The sequence below is a fragment of the Dendropsophus ebraccatus genome, chromosome 4 (assembly GCF_027789765.1).
Source record: "Dendropsophus ebraccatus isolate aDenEbr1 chromosome 4, aDenEbr1.pat, whole genome shotgun sequence".
Classification (NCBI taxonomy): domain Eukaryota; kingdom Metazoa; phylum Chordata; class Amphibia; order Anura; family Hylidae; genus Dendropsophus; species Dendropsophus ebraccatus.
The window spans coordinates 171,426,652-171,450,609 of NC_091457.1; the positions used below are offsets into that span (position 1 = coordinate 171,426,652).

A 23,958-nucleotide genomic window follows, 5' to 3' on the forward strand; every position below is an offset into this window, starting at 1 on the left:
TGGATCAGGCCAAGGCATTTGATCGGGTGAACCACGAGTACCTCTGGTCTGTCCTTCTAAGATATGGCCTACCAGATACTTTTGTCAATTGGCTTAAGATCTTGTATGCAGGGGCAGAGAGTTTTCCGCTGGTGAACGGTTGGTCTGGCCGCTCTTTTGAGGTTGGGTCTGGTGTTCGCCAGGGCTGTCCTTTGAGCCCACTGTTGTATGTGTTCGCGATCGACCCTTTTCTTAGGAGGGTTGGTTGTGGACCGTTGACAGGGGTCGGGATGAGCCTGGGGGAGCCAGAAGCCACCCTGAGAGTGGTGGCGTACGCTGATGATGTCACTGTTTTTGTATCCTCAAGAGGGGAGGCGGATATGGTGATGTCGGAGGTGGACTGCTACTCAGAGGCATCTGGGTCCAGCATCAACCGGGACAAGTATGAGAGTCTCTGGCTGGGAGGGGGAGATCCCAGGTTTGATCTCCCGGACACCCTTCCAAAGCCCCAAGAGTCAGCAAAATTATTGGGCATCACATTTGGCCAGGGTGATTACCCCACTAAAAACTGGGATGGTAGGCTCCAGAATGCCACTCGGAAGGTGAACCAGTGGAAGGGTTGGTCTTTAACCTTAAGGGAAAGGGTACACCTGATCAAATCGTACCTGCTCCCTTTGTTCATCTACCTGGGCAGTGTATGTATCTTGCCAGAGGCTTCCTATACTAGGATCTACAGCCTGTTCTTCCAGCTGTTATGGGGGAATAGGCTGAACCTGGTCAAGAGAGAGGTTACGTACCGTACGAGGAGACTTGGGGGTTTGTCTATGGTGAACCCTGTGGTGTTCTTAGTGAACACCTTCTTGAAAGCTAACATCGCAAACCTCTGGAAAGAGAGGGCTCCTCCGTGGGTACTCTCCTGCAGGGAATGGTTTCGGCCTTTCTTCCAGGAATGGGAGACAGGAGGGCGAGTGAAGGACCTTCGTACACCCCATGGATATCTCCCGGCTTACGCTACCCCGACTCTGAAGATATACGTCGGTGGGGTCTGGGAATGTGGGAGATCAGGACTCAGTCAAGGAAATTCCTTGACCAAAGGGTTCTGTTGACCCATTTCCAGAAGCCCCTGGCGCTCAGGGATTGCCCAGGTCGGGATCTGAGGGTTGGGTTAAATCTTTTGAATTCAAAGAGGATCCCCCAGAAGTTTTGGGACTTGGCCTGGCGCTGCTTCCAGGGGAAGCTATATGTAAGGGACAAATACACAGGTAGAGGGAGAAAGGCAGGCACTACGACACTCAATATACTCCAACAGTCCAGCGATCCATATACCACATAGCCGCTCCGGTGGTGCCGGTTGTAAAAGGCCAGAGTCCACCAAACAACTGAAGACAAGTAGAGGTACAACGGCAACTCACCAAATTGGAGTGAAAAATCAGATGCTTTATTTCAGGGACAGAGCAGTGTACAAACAAGCGGTGCGTTCCACAGATAAGAGCAACGACGTTTCGCGCTTGCGCGCTTCAACTGGCTCACATAATCTACGTCATACGGCAGGCGCAGCTTTATGCGTGTGCTCAAGCCGTTGCTATAGTTACCATATTAACTCCATATGTAACGATACAAAAGACCGCAAAAACACATAACAAAGTGTATACATAAAAGAAACATATAGTTAAAACCATAACATACAACACGTCCACAGTGAATTTGCAATTATATGAAAACACTCATGTCATTTTTATCATTTAAGCCCAGGGCCCCTAGGGCTCCTGTTTTCATGATCCACCAGGATTCTCGTTTCAGCAGCCGCTGATGGCGATCTCCTCCATTTCATACAACCATTTAGAAATGGAGGAGATCGCCATCAGCGGCTGCTGAAACGAGAATCCTGGTGGATCATGAAAACAGGAGCCCTAGGGGCCCTGGGCTTAAATGATAAAAATGACATGAGTGTTTTCATATAATTGCAAATTCACTGTGGACGTGTTGTATGTTATGGTTTTAACTATATGTTTCTTTTATGTATACACTTTGTTATGTGTTTTTGCGGTCTTTTGTATCGTTACATATGGAGTTAATATGGTAACTATAGCAACGGCTTGAGCACACGCATAAAGCTGCGCCTGCCGTATGACGTAGATTATGTGAGCCAGTTGAAGCGCTCAAGCGCGAAACGTCGTTGCTCTTATCTGTGGAACGCACCGCTTGTTTGTACACTGCTCTGTCCCTGAAATAAAGCATCTGATTTTTCACTCCAATTTGGTGAGTTGCCGTTGTACCTCTACTTGTCTTCAGTTATATGTAAGAGACAATTTGAAGTGCAGGAGCTCCGATGATCGGGGGTGTCCCCGAGAGGAGTGTGGAAATATGCTAGAGAGTATGGATCATTTCCTGCTTCATTGTCCCTTCAATATAGGGGTTTACACCAGGGTGGGCGCCTCCATAGGTTGGAGTCAGTTAGTCAGTCTCACCTATCCGGAGTGGGCTTATGGAGTATTCAGGAACCTGGGTGGCCGAGATCGCTGCACGTTATTCTTAGGCAGCTTAGTGGTTAGGTACCACACGTGGAACGCACGGTGTCTAGTATCTACACAGCGTAGAGTCCTCTCCGAGGTGGAGGTCTGTAGGAACATCACTGGTGACCTCGGGAAGATCAGGTCTTTGGAGTATGGCAGGCTGGGTACCAGTAGGGCTTCTCTCCTGTGGAGAGGTTTTTCCTTTTCTGTGCCCTAGGTACTGAGCCCACTGGGTGAGGGACCATAATTCTGGTTAGGGAGAGAGTAGGTAGGGAAAGTGTGAGGGTTAGATTAATATTTAAGGATAGTAGTAGGGAGAGGGTAGGGAGAATAGTCAGGGATAAGTTATAAATTATTATGGTACCCGGTCTGCCATCCTCCGATCCCGGTGGGGGGCTGTGCATGACACTTTAGGTTTTTGTTTTAGTTTTCTATTCAGTTATAAACAGTAAAGGGCTCACAGGCTACCGAACTTGAGCCTTGTTGTTATGTGTTGTGGTGTTGGTGTTTTAGGTAGTTTGGTAAGTTGAGGGCTGGATAAGCCCTATCGACAGTTATAGTTATTGTATATGGTATGGGGTATAGGATAGGTTGGGAGGGGTGATGGGGGGGGGGGGGTTACATCGTATGCTTTTCCCTGGATGGGTACTTGGGGTTATGGCATGGGTCACGGAGGGACAAGAACTGAACTTATGGACCCAGACTCATGTCCAGATTTGGGGTGTGGGTGATGGGGTTTGTAGTTAGTGTATTAGATAGGTTTATGTAACATGGTTGTTATAATTGTAATATTATTTGCATTATTGTTTATTAGTATACTGTATTATTATTATTATTATTATTATTATTATATATTTATTTAGTAAATAAGGCAGCCGGACCTGGTATTCTTAAGTTAGTATTTTTGATACTATTTGTACTAACTTTGTTTTGTTAGGATAGTTTTAGTTGGGGATAGTTTCTTAACTGTTAAAGTTGTCTAGTGTGTGTGTGTGTGTGTGTGTGGTTAGGTGGGAGTTATGTATATGGGGATGGGAGGTTTGGTTGGTGAATTGTGTTGGGGTGTGTGTGAGTGGGGGTGCTGTGTGTGTTTAAAATTAAAAAAAAGTGTAGTTAATACAGCAGGGACTGTATTAAGTTCGAGTCAAGAATGGCTCAAACCTTGTTATAGCTTTTTGGCCCTTTGTCTAAAGTGTCTTTACTATATAATTTCTGTGTGCTGTGAGGTGTGAGTGTGGGGTAGGTAGTAGCGGTGGTGGTGGGGTAGTAATAGTTGTAAGTTCGGGGGGATTTTGGTACTATCTTATAATGAAGCTGGACTGGCCGGTGAGGCAGGTGTGAGGGAGGATTTCCTTTCTGTAAAGATATTATTTAAGAATTTATTAATTTGTTGTTTTTGTTATAAGCAGACCGCTTTGTATTTGTTTTTGTTCTGGCCGATGGAGCCGCATTTATGTTTATGTAGTTGTTAAGTTTTATATTTTTCTAATAAAAAGAATTACAGGATATAACTCAGGATCAGTAATGTAATGTATGTACACAGTGACCCCACCAGCAGAATAGTGAGTGCAGCTCTGGAGTATAATACAGGATGTAACTCAGGATCAGTAATGTAATGTATGTACACAGTGACCCCACCAGCAGAATAGTGATTGCAGCTCTGGAGTATAATACAGGATGTAACTCAGGATCAGTAATGTATGTACACAGTGACCCCACCAGCAGAATAGTGAGTGCAGCTCTGGGGTATAATACAGGATGTAACGCAGGATCAGTAATGTAATGTATGTACACAGTGACCCCACCAGCAGAATAGTGAGTGTACAGGATGTGGAGAGACCCCGCCCCATTGGCTGGGGGGAGATGCTGCTGCTCCCTGTGGGTCAGGTGACAGGTGGGGGAGCTTGTGGTGCTGCTCTGTGTATCCAGCTCCTATTGACCTCTGTGGACGTTACATAATGTGTGTAAAGCGTCCAGGGTGATCTCTGCTGCCAGGCGCCCGGCTCCTCCATCCTGAGGGGTGGGGCAGTTATGGCTATGGATGCCCCGTACACTCCTATGTAAGTGCACACCCTGCCCGCAGAGCTGTCATTATGGCTGCCATGGACATCCTCGCAGCAGACAGCCCCCATTCCTAGCCGACGGGCGCCAACCTGTGATCAGTAGAATTGTTCCTGAGGTTTTCTCTTGTTGCAGGACCCTGCGGCCGCCTCTGGACCACGGCAAGATGTTCGTCTCCAGACGCTCTTTACTGGAGTAAGTGACTAACATCTGCTCTGACACCTGATCACAGCTAAAGGAAGCGCAGCGAGAGGGGGACTGGTCAGGGGGGTCAGGGAGAGGGGGACTGGTCAGGCGGGATCAAGGAGAGGGGGACTGGTCAGGGGGGTCAGGGAGAGGGGGACTGGTCAGGCGGGATCAGGGAGAGGGGGGACTGGTCAGGCGGGATCAGGGAGAGGGGGGACTGGTCAGGCGGGATCAGGGAGAGGGGGGACTGGTGAGAGGGGAACGTGACTCCGCCTTAAAGGCACATCAGGTCACGAGGCCCGCCGCCCCCATTCCGCCATGATGAAAGACACGACATGTAATAACCCTTTCTGCTGGGTGTTTTCGCCCACAGCTTTTACGGACGTCTGCCTAAGTAACCCTCCGGCCCACTCGGCAAGTACTCTGTGTACCAGGCTGTGACTTAAGGCCCTATTCCACGGAACGATTATCGGCCTATAATCGTCCCGTGGAATAAAAGACAACGATCAGCCGACATCGTTCATCGACATTGTTGTGTCTTTTGTCTTTCAAACATGTTGAAAGAGAAACAACTCGTACAGCAACGATCTGCACCGTCGCTCCATGAAATAGGAGGCAGCAGACCACTACTGTATGCCATGGGCTGCCCGGACGGTGATCTAACGATCACCCGGGCAACCCCCCCCCCTGCCCCCCACTACAGCGAAGGAGCCAAAGGCCCCCAAAGAGCGACAGTGAGGAGAAAGAGGCGGGGGGAGAAGTGGTGTGAGAGAAGGGGGGGAGAAGCAGAAAGAGGGGGGTGGAGGAAGAAGCGAGAGAGAGAGGGGGAGGAGGAAGAATCGGAGAAAGAGGCGGGAGAGAAGGGGGAGGAAGAAGCAGGAGAGAGGGGGGGAGGAAGAAGCAGGAGAGAGAGGGAGGAGGAGGAAGAAGTGGAGAAAGAGAGGCAGGGGGGGGAGGAAGAAGCAGGAGAGAGGGGGGGAGGAGGAAGTGGAGAAAAGCGGGGGGAGAAGGGGAGGAGGAAGAAGCAGGAGAGAGGGGGGAGGAAGAAGTGAGAGAGAGAGGGGGAAGGAGGAAGAAGCAGGAGAGGGAGGAGGAAGAAGAATCAGGAGAGGGGGAGGAGGAAGAGGTGGGAGAGAAGTGGTGTGAGAGAAGGGGAAGGAAAAAGCAGAGAGAAGGGGGAGGAGGAAGAAGCAGGAGAGAGAGGGGGGGAGGAAGAAGCAGGAGGTCCCCCCTTATCATGGACCACTATGCCCTCCACCATTGTGGGCGTCTATAGGCCCCTCCCCCTTATCATGGACCACTATGCCCTCCACCATTGTGGGCGTCTATAGGCCCCTCCCCCTTATCATGGACCTCTATGCCCCCCCCCCACCATTGTGGGCGTCTATAGGCCCCTCCCCCTTATCATGGACCACTATGCCCTCCACCATTGTGGGCGTCTATAGGCCCCTCCCCCTTATCATGGACCATTATGCCCTCCACCATTGTGGGCGTCTATAGGCCCCTCCCCCTTATCATGGACCACTATGCCCTCCACCATTGTGGGCGTCTATAGGCCCCTCCCCCTTATCATGGACCACTATGCCCTCCACCATTGTGGGCGTCTATAGGCCCCTCCCCCTTATCATGGACCTCTATGCCCCCCCCACCATTGTGGGCGTCTATAGGCCCCTCCCCCTTATCATGGACCTCTATGCCCCCCCCACCATTGTGGGCGTATATAGGCCCCTCCCCCTTATCATGGACCTCTATGCCCCCCCCACCATTGTGGGCGTATATAGACCACTCCCCCTTATCATAGACAGTATAGCTATAATCTGCCACCTCCTGCGCTGACGACTTGTCGGATGATGTCTGTCCCGTTTCTCTTCTCTTGCAGTGAACTCTTTGAAGTCAATCACTTCCGCACCATCTACCACATGTTCATCGCGCTCCTCATCCTCTTCATCCTCAGTACTCTGGTTGTGGATTGCATTGACAAGGGCCGGTGAGTTGGGCTGAATTTTTCCAATTTTTTACAATAATCGCATGTAGTAAAAGTCCACCTGGCACTGTTCACACTTACAAGCAGAATAAATGGGGGTCTCTTCCTGAGGCTGATCTGTACAGGACCTGCGGATGGTGAGGTGTAGGGAGAGGCTGATCTGTACAGGACCTGCGGATGGTGATGTGTAGGGAGAGGCTTATCTGTACGGGACCTGCGGATGGTGATGTGTAGGGAGAGGCTGATCTGTACAGTGCGGATGGTGAGGTGTAGGGAGAGGCTGATCTGTACAGTGCGGATGGTGATGTGTAGGGAGAGGCTGATCTGTACAGGACCTGCGGATGGTGAGGTGTAGGGAGAGGCTGATCTGTACAGGACCTGCGGATGGTGAGGTGTAGGGAGAGGCTGATCTGTACGGGACCTGCGGATGGTGAGGTGTAGGGAGAGGCTGATCTGTACGGGACCTGCGGATGGTGAGGTGTAGGGAGAGGCTGATCTGTACAGGACCTGCGGATGGTGAGGTGTAGGGAGAGGCTGATCTGTACAGTGCGGATGGTGAGGTGTAGGGAGAGGCTGATCTGTACAGGACCTGCGGATGGTGAGGTGTAGGGAGAGGCTGATCTGTACAGGACCTGCGGATGGTGAGGTGTAGGGAGAGGCTGATCTGTACAGGACCTGCGGATGGTGAGGTGTAGGGAGAGGCTGATCTGTACAGGACCTGCGGATGGTGAGGTGTAGGGAGAGGCTGATCTGTACGGGACCTGCGGATGGTGAGGTGTAGGGAGAGGCTGATCTGTACGGGACCTGCGGATGGTGAGGTGTAGGGAGAGGCTGATCTGTACGGGACCTGCGGATGGTGATGTGTAGGGAGAGGCTGATCTGTACAGGACCTGCGGATGGTGATGTGTAGGGAGAGGCTGATCTGTACGGGACCTGCGGATGGCGACGTGTAGGGAGAGGCTGATCTGTACGGGACCTGCGGATGGTGAGGTGTAGGGAGAGGCTGATCTGTACAGGACCTGCGGATGGTGATGTGTAGGGAGAGGCTGATCTGTACAGGACCTGCGGATGGTGATGTGTAGGGAGAGGCTGATCTGTACGGGACCTGCGGATGGTGATGTGTAGGGAGAGGCTGATCTGTACAGGACCTGCGGATGGTGAGGTGTAGGGAGAGGCTGATCTGTACAGGACCTGCGGATGGTGAGGTGTAGGGAGAGGCTGATCTGCGCTGAATTTTTCCAATCTTTTACAATAATTACGTGTGAAGAAAGTCCTCCTGGCACTCTTCACACTTACAAGCAGAATAAATGGGGGTCTCTTCCTGATGGCGTCTGCACTCAGATGTGTCCACATAAGAAAAACGCTGCGGCACTCACCAAATGGCCTGTATATTTGTATCCACGACCGCGCTTACCGGATAAGCACTTCATTTGTTGAGTGCCGCTGCGCCTTTATTCTTTATTGAATCCATTTTTTTTATTCTCCTACACGTGGCCTGACTGTGTGGAGGCCGCGCTCTCGTACACACGGCCTGACTGTGTGGAGGCCGCGCTCTTGTACACATCGCCTGACTGTGTGGAGGCCGCGCTCTCGTACACATGGCCTGACTGTGTGGAGGCCGCGCTCTCGTACACACGGCCTGACTGTGTGGAGGCCGCGCTCTTGTACACATCGCCTGACTGTGTGGAGGCCGCGCTCTTGTACACATCGCCTGACTGTGTGGAGGCCGCGCTCTCGTACACGTGGCCTGACTGTGTGGAGGCCGCGCTCTCGTACACGTGGCCTGACTGTGTGGAGGCCGCGCTCTCGTACACACGGCCTGACTGTGTGGAGGCCGCGCTCTCGTACACACGGCCTGACTGTGTGGAGGCCGCGCTCTCGTACACACGGCCTGACTGTGTGGAGGCCGCGCTCTTGTACACATCGCCTGACTGTGTGGAGGCCGCGCTCTTGTACACATCGCCTGACTGTGTGGAGGCCGCGCTCTCGTACACGTGGCCTGACTGTGTGGAGGCCGCGCTCTCGTACACGTGGCCTGACTGTGTGGAGGCCGCGCTCTCGTACACATGGCCTGACTGTGTGGAGGCCGCGCTCTCGTACACACGGCCTGACTGTGTGGAGGCCGCGCTCTCGTACACATGGCCTGACTGTGTGGAGGCCGTGCTCTCGTACACACGGCCTGACTGTGTGGAGGCCGCGCTCTCGTACACACGGTCTGTCTGTGTGGAGGCCGCGCTCTCGTACACATGGCCTGACTGTGTGGAGGCCGCGCTCTCGTACACATGGCCTCACTGTGTGGAGGCCGCGCTCTCGTACACACGGTCTGTCTGTGTGGAGGCCGCGCTCTCGTACACACGGTCTTTCTGTGTGGAGGCCACGCTCTCGTACACACGGCCTGACTGTGTGGAGGCCGCCCTCTTGTACACATGGCCTGACTGTGTGGAGGCCGCGCTCTCGTACACATGGCCTGACTGTGTGGAGGCCGCGCTCTCGTACACACGGCCTGTCTGTGTGGAGGCCGCGCTCTCGTACACACGTTCTGTCTGTGTGGAGGCCGCGCTCTCGTACACACGGTCTGTCTGTGTGGAGGCCGCGCTCTCGTACACACGGCCTGACTGTGTGGAGGCCGCGCTCTCGTACACACGGCCTGACTGTGTGGAGGCCGCGCTCTCGTACACACGGCCTGACTGTGTGGAGGCCGCGCTCTCGTACACACGGCCTGTCTGTGTGGAGGCCGCCCTCTTGTACACATGGCCTGACTGTGTGGAGGCCGCGCTCTCGTACACATGGCCTGACTGTGTGGAGGCCGCGCTCTCGTACACACGGCCTGACTGTGTGGAGGCCGCGCTCTCGTACACACGGCCTGTCTGTGTGGAGGCCGCCCTCTTGTACACATGGCCTGACTGTGTGGAGGCCGCGCTCTCGTACACATGGCCTGACTGTGTGGAGGCCGCGCTCTCGTACACACGTTCTGTCTGTGTGGAGGCCGCGCTCTCGTACACACGGTCTGTCTGTGTGGAGGCCGCGCTCTCGTACACACGGCCTGACTGTGTGGAGGCCGCGCTCTCGTACACACGTTCTGTCTGTGTGGAGGCCGCGCTCTCGTACACACGGTCTGTCTGTGTGGAGGCCGCGCTCTCATACACACGGTCTGTCTGTGTGGAGGCCGCGCTCTCGTACACACGGTCTGTCTGTGTGGAGGCCGCGCTCTCGTACAAACTTTCCATGTTTACTGCCGTTCCGGCCTCCTGATTTTCCGTGTTTTGTCTTACAGACTTGTCTTGGAGTTTAATCTTTTGTTCTATGCCTTTGGCAAGTTCTCCATTGTGTTCTTCACGTGGATCTGCATGTTCCTGGGCACGCTGATCGTTCCGTACGTCCTGCTTTCCATGTGGGCTCAGGGGTACAGGACGTCCTCGTACCGCACAGTGCGCTCTCTCTTCTACGCCTCGCTGTACCTCTCCTTCCAGATGCTGGGGCTCGGCTTCTGTCCGGCGTACATAGTGCTGCAGCATAACTTGCCCCCCGCCTCCAGGTTCATCGTCATCCTTGAGCAGGTAGCAGCCATTCTACTTCACAGATGGACGTCAGTCTTCTCCTCCACAGATGGACGTCAGTCTTCTCCTCCACAGTCCCGTCATCTTCTCATTTCTCCTCCAGGTCCGGCTCATCATGAAGGTTCATTCATTCGTAAGAGAGAACATCCCGCGGGTCTTGTCTTCTGCAAAGGAAAAGTCAGGTGAGTGTACAGGACCTGCGGATGGCGACGTGTAGGGAGAGGCTGATCTGTACAGGACCTGCGGATGGTGAGGTGTAGGGAGAGGCTGATCTGTACAGGACCTGCGGATGGTGAGGTGTAGGGAGAGGCTGATCTGTACAGGACCTGCGGATGGCGACGTGTAGGGAGAGGCTGATCTGTACAGGACCTGCGGATGGCGACGTGTAGGGAGAGGCTGATCTGTACAGGACCTGCGGATGGCGACGTGTAGGGAGAGGCTGATCTGTACAGGACCTGCGGATGGTGATGTGTAGGGAGAGGCTGATCTGTACAGGACCTGCGGATGGTGATGTGTAGGGAGAGGCTGATCTGTACGGGACCTGCGGATGGTGAGGTGTAGGGAGAGGCTGATCTGTACAGGACCTGCGGATGGTGATGTGTAGGGAGAGGCTGATCTGTACAGGACCTGCGGATGGTGAGGTGTAGGGAGAGGCTGATCTGTACGGGACCTGCGGATGGTGATGTGTAGGGAGAGGCTGATCTGTACAGGACCTGCGGATGGTGAGGTGTAGGGAGAGGCTGATCTGTACAGGACCTGCGGATGGTGAGGTGTAGGGAGAGGCTGATCTGTACAGGACCTGCGGATGGTGATGTGTAGGGAGAGGCTGATCTGTACAGGACCTGCGGATGGTGAGGTGTAGGGAGAGGCTGATCTGTACGGGACCTGCGGATGGTGAGGTGTAGGGAGAGGCTGATCTGTACGGGACCTGCGGATGGTGAGGTGTAGGGAGAGGCTGATCTGTACGGGACCTGCGGATGGTGAGGTGTAGGGAGAGGCTGATCTGTACGGGACCTGCGGAGGCTATATATAAAGCATCTTATAGCGTTCACTAGATGGGTCTATAGCGTCTGTAACGTTGGGTGTTTTGTCTCCAGCAGTCGCTCCGGTTCCGCAGGTTACACAATACTTGTATTTCCTGTTTGCTCCGACCCTGATTTACAGAGACAACTATCCAAGGTAAATAAGTCTCTACTGTGTGACCCCGCTCCCGACCTAAATGCATCACAGCAATGGGGGGCCCCCATTGAGCTTATACTGTATGGAGAGGAGGGGCCCCCGGGGAGCTTATACTGTATGGAGAGGAGGGGCCCCCGGGGAGCTTACAATGTACAGGGAGGGGAGGGGCCCCTGGGGAGCTTACACTGTACAGGGAGAGGAGGGGCCCCCATTGAGCTTATACTGTATGGGGAGGAGGGGGCCCCCGGGGAGCTTACACTGTACAGGGAGGGGAGGGGCCCCTGGGGAGCTTACACTGTACAGGGAGGGGAGGGGCTAACACTGTACAGGGAGGGGAGGGGCCCCCGGAGAGCTTACACTGTACAGGGAGGGGAGGGGCCCCGGGGAGCTTATACTGTACAGGGAGGGGAGGGGCCCTGGGGAGCTTACACTGTACAGGGAGAGGAGGGGCCCCTGGGGAGCTTACACTGTACAGAGAGGGGAGGGGCCCCCATTGAGCTTATACTGTATGGGGAGGAGGGGGCCCCTGGGGAGCTTACACTGTACAGGGAGGGGAGGGGCCCCGGGGAGCTTACACTGTACAGGGAGGGGAGGGGCTTACACTGTACAGGGAGGGGAGGGGCTTACACTGTACAGGGAGGGGAGGGGCTTACACTGTACAGGGAGGGGAGGGGCCCCGGGGAGCTTTCACTGTATAGGGAGGGGAGGGGCCCCCGGGGAGCTTTCACTGTATAGGGAGGGGAGGGGCTTACACTGTACAGGGAGAGGAGGGGCCCCCGGGGAGCTTATACTGTACAGGGAGGGGAGGGGCCCCGGGGAGCTTACACTGTACAGGGAGAGGAGGGGGCCCTGGAGAGCTTACACTGTACAGGGAGAGGGCCCCCGGGGGGCTTACACTGTACAGGGAGAGGAGGGGCCTACACTGTACAGGGAGGGGCCCCTGGGGAGCTTATACTGTACAGGGAGGGGAGCGGCCCCGGGGAGCTTACACTGTACAGGGAGGGGAGGGGCCCCGGGGAGCTTACACTGTACAGGGAGGGGAGGGACCCCGGGGAGCTTACACTGTACAGGGAGGGGAGGAGCTTACACTGTACAGGGAGAGGAGGGGCCCCGGGGAGCTTACACTGTACAGGGAGAGGAGGGGCCCCGGGGAGCTTACACTGTACAGGGAGGGGAGGGGCCCCGGGGAGCTTACACTGTACAGGGAGAGGAGGGGCCCCGGGGAGCTTACACTGTACAGGGAGGGGAGGGGCCCCGGGGAGCTTACACTGTACAGGGAGGGGAGGGGCCCCGGGGAGCTTAAACTGTACAGGGAGGGGAGGGGCCCCGGGGAGCTTACACTGTACAGGGAGGGGCCCGGAGATGTTACACATCAGTGATGCTCTCGCTTGTCTTGCAGGAATCCTTCCATACGATGGGGATATGTCGCCACTAAATTTGCTCAGGTAAAATGTTGAGAACAATTCATTATTACATCTTTGATGGTGGAGACCTTAAAGTGGTTTCCTGATTCAGTGATAAAAATGTATCCCCCATATACAGGAGAGAGCGTAATGAATGGGGGTTCAACCCGGGGATCACATGACCGGAACCCGACTCTACCTGCAGGATGGAGCACGGGGGTCAGTAGGGATTAAGGACTGAGGACCAGGGACCGTGTCACCGGGGCCAGGAAAGGGTGAGGAGGGGCAGGGTCATAGGGGGGGTGCAGGAAAGGGTGAGCAGGGACAGGGTCATGGGGGGGTGCAGGAAAGGGTGAGGAGGGGAAGGGTCATGGGGGGGTGCAGGAAAGGGTGAGCAGGGACAGGGTCATGGGGGGGTGCAGGAAAGGGTGAGCAGGGTCATGTGGGGGGTGCAGGAAAGGGTGAGCAGGGACAGGGTCATGGGGGGGTGCAGGAAAGGGTGAGCAGGGTCATGGGGGGGGGGGGGGGGGTGCAGGAAAGGGTGAGCAGGGACAGGGTCATGGGGGGGGTGCAGGAAAGGGTGAGCAGGGACAGGGTCATGGGGGGGTGCAGGAAAGGGTGAGCAGGGACAGGGCCATGGGGGGCCAGGAAAGGGGGGGCAGGGTCATGGGGGGGGGGGGGGGCAGGGAAGGGGGAGCAGGGACAGGGAAGGGGGAGCAGGGACTGGGTCGGGGGGGACAGGGAAAGGGGAGCAGGGACTGGGTCGGGGGGGACAGGTAAGGGGGAGCAGGGACTGGGTCGGGGGGGACAGGGAAGGGGGAGCAGGGACAGAAACATAGGGGGGACAGGTAAGGGGGAGCAGGGACTGGGTCGGGGGGGACAGGGAAGGGGGAGCAGGGACAGAAACATGGGGGGGGGGGAGGGTGAGCATGGACAGGGCATGGGGTTGAGCAGGGGCAGAAATATGGGGACTGAGATATCCGCATTAGCTTCATTCCCACGAGGCGATTATTCTCCCGTTAGTGGCATTTCTGTGTAGGTGTTTGGGTTTTTCATCTGGTTGGTGGCGGTTTCCTCCTATAGCTGCGGATCTGCCTGCGCCCACGTTCTGCCATTTATCCCCTTTAGCCCCAGAGCCGTATTTTTCGGCCTTGATGCGTGAGTGAACAGGGATCGTGTTCAGGACTGGTCCAAAGCTCCTGGATAAAAACAAGAAGGATGAAAGGGGCAAAAAATATATCAGTCACAACAGTCTGGAGACGCGGTGGAGAGCGATCTGCTGCCTGCAACGTCCCTCAACATGAGCGGTCTGGCAGGGGGTCAGTAATGGGGGGGGGGGGCATTTCTTTGGGGGCGGCACAGCCCTCCATGTGTTGCCAGAGGTAGCCTGACCACCATTAGGTAGCGAGACCCTCAGAGCCCTTGTGAGACCATATGCTGGTGCGGTTGGGGTTCCTTCAAATGCAGGACAATGCTTGACCTGCTGGCGAGACTTTTTCAGCAGTTCCTACAAGATGGAGGCAGTGAGGCTATGGACTGGCCGCCCGTTCCCCAGAGCTGAATTCCATTGAGCACATCGGGGACATAATGTCTCCTCCATCCACCAACGTCACGTTGCAGCAAGGACTGTCCAGGAGTTGGCGGCTGCTTTAGTCAAGGTCTGGGAGGAGATCCCTCAGGAGACCATCGGCCACCTCATCAGGAGCATGCCCGGGCCTTGTAGGGAGGTCATACACCTCATCAGGAGCATGCCCGGGCCTTGTAGGGAGGTCATACACCTCATCAGGAGCATGCCCGGGCCTTGTAGGGAGGTCATACAGACACCTCATCAGGAGCATGCCCGGGCCTTGTAGGGAGGTCATACAGACACCATCAGGAGCATGCCCGGGCCTTGTAGGGAGGTCATACACCTCATCAGGAGCATGCCCGGGCCTTGTAGGGAGGTCATACAGACACCTCATCAGGAGCATGCCCGGGCCTTGTAGGGAGGTCATACAGACACCTCATCAGGAGCATGCCCGGGCCTTGTAGGGAGGTCATACACCTCATCAGGAGCATGCCCGGGCCTTGTAGGGAGGTCATACAGCCACCTCATCAGGAGCATGCCTGGGCCTTGTAGGGAGGTCATACACCTCATCAGGAGCATGCCCGGGCCTTGTAGGGAGGTCATACAGACACCTCATCAGGAGCATGGCCGGGCCTTGTAGGGAGGTCATACAGACACCTCATCAGGAGCATGCCCGGGCCTTGTAGAGAGGTCATACACCTCATCAGGAGCATGCCCGGGCCTTGTAGGGAGGTCATACAGACACCTCATCAGGAGCATGGCCGGGCCTTGTAGGGAGGTCATACAGACACCTCATCAGGAGCATGCCCGGGCCTTGTAGGGAGGTCATACACCTCATCAGGAGCATGCCCGGGCCTTGTAGGGAGGTCATACAGACACCTCATCAGGAGCATGCCCAGGCCTTGTAGGGAGGTCATACACCTCATCAGGAGCATGCCCGGGCCTTGTAGGGAGGTCATACACCTCATCAGGAGCATGCCCGGGCCTTGTAGGGAGGTCATACACCTCATCAGGAGCATGCTCAGGCCTTGTAGGGAGGTCATACAGACACCTCATCAGGAGCATGCCCGGGCCTTGTAGGGAGGTCATACACCTCATCAGGAGCATGCCCGGGCCTTGTAGGGAGGTCATACACCTCATCAGGAGCATGCCCGGGCCTTGTAGGGAGGTCATACAGCTGCCTCATCAGGAGCATGCCCGGGCCTTGTAGGGAGGTCATACAGACACCTCATCAGGAGCATGCCCGGGCCTTGTAGGGAGGTCATACAGTTACATCTAGGAGGGGTATATATACAGTGATAACTTGGTTTAAGAGTTTTGCTTTGGTGTAAGAGCTCCCTGTACTGGGTGGGAGGGGGAGTGGGGGAGGGGCATGGTCTGCATAGCGGGGTCTACAGCCCTGTACTCTGACCCAGGAAGTCTCCCTCACCTTCCAAATCATAGCAGATCCACTTCAAGCTGGGGCTTACATCAGGGGACAGGACTGTGGGGGTAATCTCTCCATAGCTGTAACCCCTCTCTCCCCGGACAGAGAGCGCTGCTATATACTGTGCCCACATCTGTCCTGCTCATTCCTTCATGCTCCCTGAAGTCTCTGTCAGCCCTGATTGGTCCATGCTGAACACCCCCCCCCCCTCCCCCATTGCTGTCATGTGACCACACAGCCCGCTGACAGCAGCCATGCTTCTCTATTCTAGCCTGTTGTACTACATTACTGCATTATGGGGATCTGCAGCTCCATCCTGTATCTACAAGCTACTGCTGCTGTGTTATCAGGGTTATACAGTTACTATACATTATATACCACATGCTGCTATACTGTACAGTAACTTATATATCAAATATCCAGCTGCTGTTTTATCAGGGTTATACAGTTACTATACATTATATACCACATGCTGCTATACTGTACAGTAACTTATATATCACATATCCAGCTGCTGCTGTGTTATCAGGGTTATACAGTTACTATACATTATATACCACATGGTGATTGCTATACTGTACAGTAACTTATATATCACATATCCAGCTGCTGCTGTGTTATCAGGGTTATACAGTTACTATACATTATATACCACATGGTGATTGCTATACTGTAAGTAACTATATATCACATATCCAGCTGCTGTGTTATCAGGGTTATACAGTTACTATACATTATATACCACATGCTGCTATACTGTACAGTAACTTATATATCACATATCCAGCTGCTGTGTTATCAGGGTTATACAGTTACTATACATTATATACCACATGGTGATTGCTATACTGTACAGTAACTATATATCACATATCCAGCTGCTGTGTTATCAGGGTTATACAGTTACTATACATTATATACCACATGCTGCTATACTGTACAGTAACTTATATATCACATATCCAGCTGCAGTGTTATCAGGGTTATACAGTTACTATACATTATATACCACATGCTGCTATACTGTACAGTAACTTATATATCACATATCCAGCTGCTGCAGTGTTATCAGGGTTATACAGTTACTATACATTATATACCACATGCTGCTATACTGTACAGTAACTTATATATCACATATCCAGCTGCTGTGTTATCAGGGTTATACAGTTACTATACATTATATACCACATGCTACTATACTGTACAGTAACTTATATATCACATATCCAGCTGCTGTGTTATCAGGGTTATACAGTTAATATACATTATATACCACATGCTGATTGCTATACTGTACAGTAACTTATATATCACATATCCAGCTGCTGTGTTATCAGGGTTATACAGTTACTATACATTCTATACCACATGCTGCTATACTGTACAGTAACTTATATATCACATATCCAGCTGCTGTGTTATCAGGGTTATACAGTTACTATACATTATATACCACATGCTGCTATACTGTACAGTAACTTATATATCACATATCCAGCTGCTGCTGTGTTATCAGGGTTATACAGTTACTATACATTATATACCACATGCTGCTATACTGTACAGTAACTTATATATCACATATCCAGCTGCTGCTGTGTTATCAGGGTTATACAGTTACTATACATTATACACCACATGCTGATTGCTATACTGTACAGTAACTTATATATCACATATCCAGCTGCTGTGTTATCAGGGTTATACAGTTACTATACATTATATACCACATGCTGATTGCTATACTGTACAGTAACTTACATATCACATATCCAGCTGCTGTGTTATCAGGGTTATACAGTTACTATACATTATACACCACATGCTGCTATACTGTACAGTAACTTATATATCACATATTCAGCTGCTGCAGTGTTTATCAGGGTTATACAGTTACTATACAATATACACCACATGCTGCTATACTGTACAGTAACTTATATATCACATATCCAGCTGCAGTGTTATCAGGGTTATACAGTTACTATACATTATATACCACATGCTGCTATACTGTACAGTAACTTATATATCACATATCCAGCTGCTGTGTTATCAGGGTTATACAGTTACTATACATTATACACCACATGCTGATTGCTATACTGTACAGTAACTTATATATCACATATCCAGCTGTGTTATCAGGGTTATACAGTTACTATACATTATATACCACATGCTGCTATACTGTACAGTAACATATCACATATCCAGTTGCTGCTGTGTTATCAGGGTTATACAGTTACTATACATTATACACCACATGCTGCTATACTGTACAGTAACTTATATATCACATATCCAGCTGCTGTGTTATCAGGGTTATACAGTTACTATACATTATATACCACATGCTGATATACTGTACAGTAACTTATATATCACATATCCAGCTGCTGTGTTATCAGGGTTATACAGTTACTATACATTATACACCACATGCTGATACTATACTGTACAGTAACTTATATATCACATATTCAGCTGCTTCTCATTGTTCCATCTCTTCTACATGTTGTTCAGAATAATAATCAGTATATTTGGGGGGTGGAACCAATTATCTGCAGATCAGTGATTTCTTACGGGCGAATTTGAGGCAAGTAGGTAGGGACAGCTGGTGGGTTCAGCATCAGGGCTCACTGTCGTGTCTTGTCCCTACCTCCCCGGCCTAACGTGTGTATGTATATATATATATACAATCAACAATCAATGGAGACTCTTATATGAGGACTCCATTGGAATTTTTCCCTGTTCTCCCTGAGTTCAGTGATTGTTGTGTTTTGTTGGTCTATTTATCATTGCCCCAGTAGCCAGAATCCTGCCCCGCACTGACGAGGGGCAAATACCCCCGGGGCAGCAGTCTGTGGATGGATGCCTAGCCTTGGTAACCCTTGTCTTATGTCGTTATACTCGCCACAGAGTTAGACTGTGACTCACAGGGGCCACCCTGGTGTTTCCCTATTTAGGTCCCAAAGCTGGTAACAGAGTGAGGACCTGAGGGACTACGTATCAGGGTGGTTTGGTGCTCTCCCCACTAGGAGGCGCCCCTTGGCAATGGGCTTCCTTCTCTGGAGAGAGGGAGATCTGGCTATTCCCGTGTTCTGAGTCTCGTAACTGAGGCTCCACGGACCCTTCTCTGCATATTCAGATTTTGTATGGGACAATCAGTGGAGACTGATTATATATATATTATAATGTGTGTGTTTATATTGAATTTGTAGATTAGTGTTCCCTGGTAAACATGTTCGTGAGGGACCAAAGTATGTGCAGCAGAATGTTCTCCCAGTAGTCCCTGGATTGGCTGTAAATATGTGAGACAGGAAGCCGCCCCCCGATCGCTGCGGAGGACACAACAGCACTAGAACCATTTATTCCTCAGTCTTCTACGTGGATGAACATATGTGCATGTTACCAAAAGAATCCCGTGGCCCAGCATAGGCGACCCATACCACACCAGGAAAACGGGTACAAAGGAGCTCGGCAGAGTACCTCACGTACCGCAGAGTACCTCACCACTCACCACGGGTCATCTCCTAATAATGATCTTGTGCTGTGGATGAGGTCTGAGGTTGTCTCTTCTCTCTCTGCTCTGTTACAGGTGCTGGGCTGCCTCTTCTACGCCTACTACGTCTTTGTCCGACTCTGTATCCCGCTTTTTCGAAACATCAGCCAAGAGCCGTTCAGCCTCCGAGTCCTGGTCCTCTGTATATTTAACTCCATCCTTCCAGGTACCTGGTGATCTTGTGTATTAACCCTCTGTGCATACGTGTGTCCAGTCTCTTTACATACACACAATGTATGCAGAGACTGAGCACAGTGCTGAATGTGTGTGACCGGGGCTGGAGACTCTCTCAATGCAACATATGATCCGGGAAGTCTCCAGCCCCGATCACATACAATGTATGATACATCCGGAAAGTCTCCAGCCCCAGTCACATATAATGTATGATACATGAGGGAAGTCTCCATCCCCGTATGATACATGAGGGAAGTCTCCATCCCCGATCACATACAATGTATGATACATCCGGGAAGTCTCCAGCCCCGATCACATACAATGTATGATACATCCGGAAAGTCTCCAGCCCTGATCATTCTAGTCACATACAATGTATAATACATCCGGGAAGTCTCCAGCCCCATTTACATATAATGTATGATACATGAGGGAAGTCTCCAGCCCTGATCATTCTAGTCACATACAATGTATGATACATCCGGGAAGTCTCCAGCCCCAGTCACTTCTGTCATAAACAATGTATGATACATCCGGGAAGTCTCCAGCCCCAATCACTTCTGTCATATACAATGTATGATACATCCGGGAAGTCTCCAGCCCCGATCACATACAATGTATGATACATCCGGAAAGTCTCCAGCCCTGATCATTCTAGTCACATACAATGTATAATACATCCGGGAAGTCTCTAGCCCCATTTACATATAATGTATGATACATGAGGGAAGTCTCCAGCCCTGATCATTCTAGTCACATACAATGTATGATACATCCGGGAAGTCTCCAGCCCCAGTCACTTCTGTCATAAACAATGTATGATACATCCGGGAAGTCTCCAGCCCCAATCACTTCTGTCATATACAATGTATGATACATCAGGGAAGTCTCCAGCCCCGACCACATACAATGTATGATACATCCGGGAAGTCTCCAGCCCCGACCACATACAATGTATGATACATCCGGGAAGTCTCCAGCCCCGACCACATACAATGTATGATACATCCGGGAAGTCTCCAGCCCCGACCACATACAATGTATGATACATCCGGGAAGTCTCCAGCCCCGACCACATACAATGTATGATACATCCGGGAAGTCTCCAGCCCCGACCACATACAATGTATGATACATCCGGGAAGTCTCCAGCCCCGATCACATACAATGTATGATACATCCGGGAAGTCTCCAGCCCCGACCACATACAATGTATGATACATCCGGGAAGTCTCCAGCCCCGATCACATACAATGTATGATACATCCGGGAAGTCTCCAGCCCCGACCACATACAATGTATGATACATCCGGGAAGTCTCCAGCCCCGACCACATACAATGTATGATACATCCGGGAAGTCTCCAGCCCCAGTCACTCCTGTCACATACAATGTAGACTGCTTGCTGTGTCCGGCCTCTGTACATACGTGTATTTGATGCAGTGTCCGGTCTCTGTACATACGTGTATTTGATGCGGTATCTGGTCTCTGTACATACGTGTATTTGATGCGGTATCCGGTCTCTGTACATACGTGTATTTGATGCTGTGTCCGGTCTCTGTACATACGTGTATTTGATGCAGTGTCCGGTCTCTGTACATACGTGTATTTGATGCGGTATCTGGTCTCTGTACATACGTGTATTTGATGCTGTGTCCGGCCTCTGTACATACATGTATTTGATGCGGTGTCTGGTCTCTGTACATACGTGTATTTGATGCGGTATCTGGTCTCTGTACATACGTGTATTTGATGCGGTGTCCGGCCTCTGTACATACGTGTATTTGATGCGGTGTCCGGTCTCTGTACATACGTGTATTTGATGCTGTGTCTGGTCTCTGTACATACGTGTATTTGATGCTGTGTCCGGTCTCTGTACATACGTGTATTTGATGCAGTGTCCGGTCTCTGTACATACGTGTATTTGATGCGGTATCTGGTCTCTGTACATACGTGTATTTGATGCTGTGTCCGGCCTCTGTACATACATGTATTTGATGCGGTGTCTGGTCTCTGTACATACGTGTATTTGATGCGGTATCTGGTCTCTGTACATACGTGTATTTGATGCGGTGTCCGGCCTCTGTACATACGTGTATTTGATGCGGTGTCCGGTCTCTGTACATACGTGTATTTGATGCTGTGTCTGGTCTCTATCTCTTCCTCTCTCTCAGGTGTCCTCATCCTCTTCCTCGCCTTCTTCGCTTTCCTGCACTGTTGGCTCAACGCCTTTGCTGAGATGCTTCGTTTTGCTGACAGAATGTTCTACAAGGTAAAGCGATGGCATGCTGTTATTGCTGTAAAGTCCTGTAACATGTTGTGCACACAGCTGTATGATCTGTATACTGGCTGCATTACCATCATGTGTATACAAGGATTTCCCGCTGGACTCAATCCTCATGTACGTCGGAGGACTGATACACACCCAGCCCAGACATGTTTTGCCACACATGCAGCAGCATCATCAGGGGTGATTAACCCCAGCCGCCGGTCATGCTGCCTGTATATGGGCTCTGACACTAGCAGCCTGTATATAGCTTAATATGACAATGGTTGTGGAATTTAAATTTAATAGAACTCACTGCAAAGTAAAACTTAAAGTTCATTTGTTTTTTGTGATTTTCAGGATTGGTGGAACTCAACTTCTTTTGCAAACTATTACCGCACCTGGAACGTGGTTGTGCACGACTGGCTGTACTACTACGCCTATCGGGATTTCCTCTGGGTAAGATGCCGCACCTTCCCTCATCTGTACAGATTGTTGGGCTGGGTTCACACACGTCTATTACTTTGTTAGGAGTCCTTCACCGTCTTTATTACAGGGATGTAGATTATTGCATGTAGCATTGTTTCCTGTGACACCCTGGACGTGGTGTGGCTGCAGCGCTGGAGTCCATGACACTGCATGCTGTGTGACACATGGAGAATATCTCTGCTCACTTTATTCATTGAATTGAATGACTTTTACACTTTTTTTTTTTTTGTTTGTTTCTTTTTCTTCTCTAGTTCTTTGGCAAGAGGCTTAAAGCAGCCGCCATGTTGTCTGTGTTCATGGTCTCTGCTGTGGTCCATGAGTACGCCCTGGGGATCTGCTTTGGATTCTTCTACCCGGTTATGTTCATTCTGTTTATGGGCTTTGGCAGTAAGTATCGCTCATTGCCGCCACCTATACTTCTAGCTTCACCTGTTTCTGAGCCACCTCCTGATATATCTTGTAGCTAGGACATTGCTGTGTGAGAGCTGCGTACGTCTTCCATCTTGAGGTTTGGTTAATGTGAGTAGGTGTAGTGAGGCTTCATTTTTCTAAAGGGTTGTAGGTTTTGAGACTGAAGGGCGATCATTAGATAATTAGATCAGAAAGACTTCCTGCCAAAGTGATCCCGCACCAGGAAAGAGGGGGAAGAGGAGGTATAATGGAGGTGACTCTCCCTGCCAAAGTGATCCCACACCAGGAAAGAGGAAGAGGGGGGGGGGGGTATAATGGAGGTGACGCTCCCTGCCAAAGTGATCCCGCACCAGGAAGGGGGGGGGGTATAATGGAAGTGACGCTCCCTGCCAGTGATTGCACAAAAAGATAAGATGAAGTGCGGCAGCTCACCAAATGCTTTATATGGACATAGAAGGCATCGACAGCAGGTACTATCCACAAATAAACAGAGCGACGGCCGTTTCATGTATAAAACGCTTCTTCTCGGCTCACAAATACAGCATGCACCTACATCACTTTTTAGCTGCTGCCCCCTTCTGGACCCCCCCCCCATCACCATCTGCTTGTGAGGGTATTAACTCACCGTGTACCAGAATGAGAGCAGTAGATGCAGTGTATCAACATACAGTATAAACATATATAAAATACATTTCAATTTTAAAAAAGCACAAAATCGTACATCTGTACATGACGGAACATCAAAGTGCACAAAATACAATAAAGAGATTATTTTTATAGAAAGACGCTCATATCGTTTTTGTCATTAAGTCCCAATGGTCCCATAGCGTTTGTCCGAATGATCCAGTAGGCTTCTCTTTTCAGAAGCTTTTTGTGTCTGTTCACACCTGCAGCCGCAGGTACAGATTCCAAGCCTGTGAAATCAAGGACAGACGTATCACCTGCATGAGTTTTGTTTGTGTTGAATTAAGCGCGGGCAACCAGAGCCGGTCCTAATGGAGTTTAGATGTTCTCTGGATCGTACATGCATGTTACAGTCTTCCCAATATAAAAAGCACCACATTTACAAGTCATAACATAAACAATAAAGGAAGTTTTGCATGTTATAATTTCCCATGAGACTCCTCCCACCTGGATCCATTTTCTTTCACCATTATATTTACACATAGAGCACGAACCGCACTTAAACCCCTTT

At 51.3% G+C, this 23,958-nt stretch overlaps 2 protein-coding genes across 4 annotated transcripts in view; one reads left to right on the forward strand and one right to left on the reverse strand.

Moving 5' to 3' along the window:
* LOC138789136 (putative ferric-chelate reductase 1) overlaps positions 1–23,958 on the reverse strand; it is a 567,372-nt gene that overhangs the window by 284,137 nt on the left and 259,277 nt on the right. The gene's annotated exons all lie outside the window — the stretch shown is intronic.
* SOAT1 (sterol O-acyltransferase 1) overlaps positions 1–23,958 on the forward strand; it is a 75,574-nt gene that overhangs the window by 44,871 nt on the left and 6,745 nt on the right. Inside the window, exons 5-14 of one of the 2 annotated variants that reach the window (XM_069967735.1) lie at positions 4,689–4,748; positions 6,619–6,726; positions 9,998–10,280; positions 10,384–10,462; positions 11,381–11,459; positions 12,859–12,904; positions 19,460–19,589; positions 21,772–21,869; positions 22,224–22,322; positions 22,604–22,739. In XM_069967735.1, coding sequence (XP_069823836.1) covers positions 4,689–4,748; positions 6,619–6,726; positions 9,998–10,280; positions 10,384–10,462; positions 11,381–11,459; positions 12,859–12,904; positions 19,460–19,589; positions 21,772–21,869; positions 22,224–22,322; positions 22,604–22,739 — 1,118 coding nt within the window. Of the gene's footprint in view, positions 1–4,688; positions 4,749–6,618; positions 6,727–9,997; positions 10,281–10,383; positions 10,463–11,377; positions 11,460–12,858; positions 12,905–19,459; positions 19,590–21,771; positions 21,870–22,223; positions 22,323–22,603; positions 22,740–23,958 lie in introns of both variants that reach the window. The other variant, XM_069967734.1, reaches the window with a different exon arrangement.